The sequence below is a fragment of the Xyrauchen texanus genome, chromosome 46, assembly GCF_025860055.1.
Source record: "Xyrauchen texanus isolate HMW12.3.18 chromosome 46, RBS_HiC_50CHRs, whole genome shotgun sequence".
NCBI classification, from domain to species: domain Eukaryota; kingdom Metazoa; phylum Chordata; class Actinopteri; order Cypriniformes; family Catostomidae; genus Xyrauchen; species Xyrauchen texanus.
Window position 1 is genome coordinate 25,420,498 of NC_068321.1, and position 6,878 is coordinate 25,427,375.

Here is a 6,878-nt window from a genome sequence, read left to right on the forward strand (position 1 = left end):
AAAAATTGGCCCCATTGACTTCCATTGTAAATGCCTCACTGGAAACAATTTTTCTTTTTTTTTTAAAGGACGGACAAATCTGTGTGGTAATAAACATAATTCAACAAATGCTGTCGATTAAGCTAAACTTGTATTGAACCCAGAACATTAGTTTAATAGACTGGACTCAAACCCGAGTCCAAGACAAAATGTTGACCCATTAGCACAGATTACGAGGCCGCTTCACAGCCAATGGTAAAATGCTTCTCAAATGACTCAAATATAGCAAGAATAAAATCAGTCATGATAAACAATGAGGTGGACACAAAATTGCTTTTAAGTTCTGCTTGAGGAAAAAAGCCACAAGTTTCCTCAATACATGTAACATTAAATTAGAACATATTTGAATGTAACAACACAAGAATCAAGAGTTCCATTTGTCTTTAAATCCAGCGGTTTACTTGTGACATCATTGACACATAAAATAGGTTCATATTTCACATGGCATCAACAATCCGTTTCAAATTCAAAATATAAACAGTGCAGATGACAGTTGATGATGCCCATAACAACACGGTTCACTGTTTTATTTTTTCCTTTTTGAAATCTTCCCCTGTAATCGTAAACACAAACAACAACTTTATTCTTAAGCAGAACTTGTTACAGCCACATTGACATTCATGACGTGAGACACTGTACACGAGCAAGGCAGAGTTCATCGTCATTGAGATTTCCTCTCGTTCCTTCTTTGGGAGAAAGGGCTGGTCAACCAGAACGGTGAAAACACAACGCAGGATTATTTAACCCTTTGCGTTATCATAACTTACATGGAAAATGTTTACAAAGCGATGTGTCGTATTCATATAAAAACAAACCAATAAATGAATATATAAAAATCTTCCTTTTTGGGAGTGTACAAAGTATTTACGTAAGCAACTATTTGCAGTTCGTTGAACATATAGCTCTCAAAGTACAAAAATCAGAGAGTCACTTGGCATTAAACTCCTTCATGATGAATCTCTGGGGCCCCAAATTAGGAATCCAGGGGGCTCCGAGTTCTGGGACGATTCAGGCTTCGTTTTTGCAAACCTTGGAGTTTCTGCAGCACCGGTCATTAATGTCACTGTATGTTAAATAAGATCATAACGACAGAACATGAAAACCGCTGTCCATGCGGCGTCCACTGAATCTTTTTTTTGATGCATATTAAGAATTGTCCTGCTACGAGCGCCCCTCGCGACAGACGGGACGTTACATCTGAGACATTGAGGACCCAGAAACTCCAGAGACAAGAAAGAAAATCTCGCTTCCTTTCCAACAACGACTCTTTAGACGAAGTGCAATGAAGAGAGATGATCGATAACATATACATCTTATGATAAGACAACACGGCTGAACCTCAATCATGAAATAGGAGTTAAATGAATTTGTTTACATTTCTAATAAAACCATTTTTTCTGTAAATAGTCAAATTCAATAAAATGAGACGTGTAAGAATGCTTTTACAACTATCACACCTGGAGTCGCGAGTTCGAATCCAGAGTGTGCTGAGTGACTCCAGCCAGGTCTCCTTAGCAACCAAATTGGCTCGGTTGCTAGGGAGAGTAGAGTCACATGGGGTAACCTCCTCGTGGTCGCTATAATGTGGTTCTCGCTCTCGGTGGGGCGTGTGGCGTGTTGTCAGTGGATTTTGCGGAGAATAGCGTGAAGCCTCCACATGCGCTACATCTCCACGCTAACGCGCTCAACAAGCCACGTGATAAGATGCGCGGATTGACGGTCTCAGACATGGAGGAAACTGAGATTCGTCCTCCGTCACCCGGATTGAGGCGAGTCACTGCGCCACCACGAGGACTTAAGAGCGCATTGGGAATTGGGCGTTCCAAATTGGGGAGAAAAGGAAATAAAAAATGTAAAAAGAAAGCTTTTACAAACGTTGAATTGTGATGATTAACCAAATGGTTTCGCGAATTTAATTGAATGTGAAAATTTACATAAGAATGATTTTCCGAACACTGAAATAAATGCGACAATATGCCTCAAAACAAGCAATATTCATGAAACATGAGCAAAATAAATGTATACATTTTTCATAAATAAAAATTCCCATAATTGACAAATTCAATAATATATATTCGAAAAAAATTTCGATAATGCAAGAATGCTTTTAAAAAGGTTGAATTAAATGTGCCGGTTTGTTTAAAATGGTTTCGTAAACCTTTGATTGTGAAATTTACCAAAGATTGTTTTTACGAACGTTAAATTGAATGCGACCATGGGCCGTATTCATGAAACACAAACAGAATCCGGTGTAAATTATATATGAAACCATTATTACGTCAATTATTATCGTCACATTAAATTCAATGCCACAATTTAACGTACACATATATTTAGGTTGTGTTTTGCTTATGTTTCATGGACAAGGCCCAACGTAAATAAGAATGATTTTACAAATCCTACACAAAACCATTCATACATAATTAGTTACGCCTTAAATTTAATGGAAAAAAACGTATGCATGCATTTATGAACAATTTATGTAATTTAATTTGTTCTGCTCATGTTTTACAATTTATGTAAAAATGGTTCTATGAACAATTTACACACATTAATTTGGTTTGCGTTTCATAAAAGAAGCCCGATGTGTGCGAACGTGAGGTTTCATAAAATAAAAGTCCTTAAATTACCATAAAAACAATGAAAACTACATATACAGGCTTAAAATATGTATTACGTGAATACAACCCCAAAATAACAAAAGAAAGTATTCTGTGCAGAACGGCTCATCTGAGTCCAACGTCTTCATTCAAAAGATCCATGCAGGACGGAAAAACAGCAGCCGTCATCCATTTCCAGTCATTGATAATTCCGTTCCTCATTCTTAAAGCTGATGTGGGATCAGTGTTTATTAAAAACGGCCTGATTCTTCCTGAGAACAGGGTTACGCCGGAGATTTCAGTGTGTGTGATTGGAGAGAGCCGTTTTGTGCTTCACGCTGTGGTGATGGCGTTCAGATCCTTCATCAAACCCTCCAGGTGAGCCATTTCCTCCGATAGTTCATCTGTTTCATACGTCTGAGAGAGAGAGCCACGCCAAAGGAGCCACGTTAGAGTTAGGACTGGGGGCAAGACAATGGTGGGAAAAATTTACAAAACAAAAGGGCCTCATTCAGGAAACACAAGCAGAACTAATTTCTGTGTAGACCGTTTGTAAAATCATTCTTACGCAAACCGTCGCATTCAATTCAATATTCGTAAAACCATTCTTGCATTCATTGTTGCAATTAATTCGATGTTTGAAAAATGCATTTTACGAAAAATGTCGCAGTCAATTCTGTGTTTGTAAAACCATTCTAACGTAAATTGTCACATTAAATTCGAAAAACTTACGAACATTGTTGCGAAATAATTTTAATGTTTTTTTTTTTAAATATATACTCACATTCAAATCTGTTTGTAAAAACATTTTTACATAAACTGTTGCATTTCATTTATTGTTCGTAAAACTGTTTTTATGTAAATTATTGCATTGTCGCAATTAATTAGATGTTCGCAAAACCATTCCTATGTAAATTGTTGCATTCAATTAAATGTTCGAAAAATGCATTTTATTAAAATCATTACATTAAATTCCAAGTTTGTAAAACCATTCCTGTGAATTTTTGTAAAATCATTCTAACAAACTGTCGGAAATCAATTGTTTTTTAAAGAAATAGTCGCATTGAATTCTATGTTAGTAAAACCATTCAATTTAGTTTAATTATATAATTTTTATGAAAACCATTGCAATCAATTCAATGTTCGTAAAACCATTCTTACGAAATTGTTGCATTTAATTCAATGTTTGAAAAATGCATTTTACGAAAAATGTCGCAGTCAATTCGGTGTTTGTAAAACCATTCTAACGCAAATTGTCGCATTAAATTCAATTTTTGGAGAATCATTCTTACGAACATTGTTGCAAAATAATTTATGTTTTTTTAAATAAATATTCACATTCAATTCTGTTTGTAAAAACCTTTTACATAAACTGTTGCATTTCATTTATTGTTTATAAAAAAACATTTATGTAAATTGTTGCATTCAATTAAATGTTCATAAAACCATTCTTGCATTCATTGTTGCAATTAATTCGGTGTTTGTAAAACCATTCTTACGTAAATTGTCGCATTCAATTCCAAGTTTGTAAAATAATTCTAACAAACTGTCGGAAATCAATTGTTTTTAAAAGAAAGTCACATTGAATTCTATGTTTGTAAAACCATTTTTACGTGAACTGTTACATTCAATTTAGTTTAATGATATAATTTTTATGAAGATCATTGCATTCAATTCAATGTGCGTAAAACCATTCTTGCATTCATTGTTGCAATTAATTTGATGTTCACAAAATCATTCTTACGCAAACCGTCGCAATCAATTCAATATTCGGTAAATAATTTAAGAACATCCTTACATTAAATTTTAAGTTTGTAAAACCATTCTTATGTAAATTGTTGCATTTAATTAAATGTTTGAAAAATGCATTTTACGAAAAATGTTGCAGTCAATTCAATGTTCGTAAAACCATTCTTGCATTCATTGTCGCAATTAATTTGATGTAAAATCATTATTACACAAATGTTGAATTCAGTTTTCGTAAAAAACATTGTATTCATTGTCGCAATTAATCACATGTTCGCAAAATCATTCTTATGCAAATCGTCGCAATGAATTCAATGTTCGGAAAATTATTTTTACAAAAAACGTTGCAATTAATTCAGTGTTTAGAAAATCATTCCTACGTAAATTTGTGCATTCAACTGAATTTTTAGAAAATCGTTCTAACAAACTTTTGGAAAGCAATTGTTTTTAAAATAAATAGTCGCATTGAATTCCATGTTAGTAAAACCATTTTTACATGAACTGTTTAATTTAATTTATTGTTTGTAAAACTATTTTTAAGTAAATTGTTCAAATGTAAGTTTGTAAAAGATTCTTTCATAAATTGTCGAATTCAATTCAATGTTCGGAAAATTGTTTTTACGAAAATCATTACATTCAATTTTACGTTTTTTAAAACCATTCTTACAAACATTGTTGCAATCGATTCTATTTCAAAATATTCTTAAATTCTCTCATTAACTGTTGCATTAAATTTAATGTTCATAAAACTGAAGGCATCAGTTTCCACAAGAATACATTTTACAAACTATTCTCACAGAAATTCAAGCTTGTTTTTCATGAACACGGATGTAAAAGAGAAGGAAAACAGAGGGAGGAAAAGAGGTTTGGAGCAGCTCAGAGGTGAAAATAAAGCAAGATGCTACAGCGCAACCTACAACAAAACAAACACATTCATGCATTTCAGAAGCGGCAAAAGCACACGCAAACATCAGCGCGTTTCATGTCGAGTTATTGGTTATTCAAAATTAGCCAAAAACAATGTGTGTTCAAATAAAGTCGGTCAATATGTTAAAAGAAGAAAAATGGGGGAGAAGAATAGAATAAAAATCATATTAAACAGCAATTAAAAAATATTATGAAAACATATTTCGGTCACATTTCACCCCAAAACGACTCGAAATAAGAATTATATTAAACAACATATATTTAACAAGTGCCATGACAGTCAAGTCTAATAATTAACATAAAAATGTTTATTGTTTTTTTTGCATTAAACTAATGGACTTCATTTTCATTATGGAAATATAATTTCATAGTTCTTATGATTTTGGGATGAGATAACCCGACAGGTTTCGTAAAGAGCATTTACTGTAAATGAGACTCTCTCACACTCACCATATCTGACTGTAACAACATCTTGCTGGTTTCTGATTGGCCGGGTGCATTGGGGACCGTTACTGCCATTGGAGCTCGTGCTCGATTTAGCGTTCCTATGGACGCCATCTTAACGCCTGGCACTGAAACACACAAAACAACACATGCCACTTTCCAGGTTTTCCATGACCGTGGGAATTGCAAACACAACAAGATGACTAAGTATTCAATTACCCGCTTTACAAGCTGCTGGATCAACCGATGACAGATACTTAGTGTGATAAACAGGAAACTGACCTGGTTGTGCCAGCAGAGGGGTGCTGGGTAACGCAGACTCATAGGTGGGCGGGTTGTGGGTGGAGACCGTGACCGTCGGGACGGCGAAGCTCTTGAGTGGGTGTGTTGGCCGGACGTGACCCGTCGGTGGGTTTACGCTCGGTGGGTCTTCCTCTTTAAGGATCGCTTCTGTCTTCTGCAGCTCGACTGTGCAGGTGGATTGACCGGGTGCAACCGGAGGTTCTGGGGCAGGGGGTTGATTCCTCACAGACTCTACACACACACACACACACACACACACACATTTATTCCACAGCTCCTATGGTTGTGAGCACATATGTGCAAACTTTTACCACATTTCCACAAATATAGAAAAAAAACATGTTAGTTATTTTATTTGAATAACTTTCAGGATAAGTCATGCACTAAATAGGGAGCAAGTGAGCATCCTATAGCTCTCCTATAACTGTTCTGAGACCAGTGCGGACAGACAGCACACTGGAGGTTAAGTCATTCACTAAATAGGGAGCAAGGGGGCATCCTATAACTCTCCTGTAACTGTTCTGAGACCAGTGCGGACAGACAGCACACTGGAGGTTAAGTCATTCACTAAATAGGGAGCAAGGGGGCATCCTATAACTCTCCTGTAACTGTTCTGAGACCAGTGCGGACAGACAGCACACTGGAGGTTAAGTCATGCACTAAATAGGGAGCAAGGGAGCATCCTATAGCTCTCCTATAACTGTTCTGAGACCAGTGCAGACAGACAGCACACTGGAGGTTAAGTAATGCACTAAATAGGGAGCAAGGGAGCATCCTATAGCTCTCCTATAACTGTTCTGAGACCAGTGCAGACAGACA

At 35.8% G+C, this 6,878-nt stretch overlaps 1 protein-coding gene across 1 annotated transcript in view; it reads right to left on the bottom strand.

Annotated features, from left to right (window-relative positions):
* Window positions 1-243: 243 nt before the first annotated feature.
* The window catches only part of LOC127638490 (neogenin), a 143,499-nt gene continuing 136,864 nt past the window's right edge, over window positions 244-6,878 (bottom strand). The window contains exons 27-29 of the mRNA XM_052120042.1: window positions 6,039-6,290; window positions 5,763-5,884; window positions 244-3,056 (exon numbers count right to left, since the gene is read on the bottom strand). Coding sequence (XP_051976002.1) covers window positions 2,973-3,056; window positions 5,763-5,884; window positions 6,039-6,290 — 458 coding nt within the window. The 3' untranslated portion in view covers window positions 244-2,972. The remainder of the gene's footprint in view (window positions 3,057-5,762; window positions 5,885-6,038; window positions 6,291-6,878) is intronic.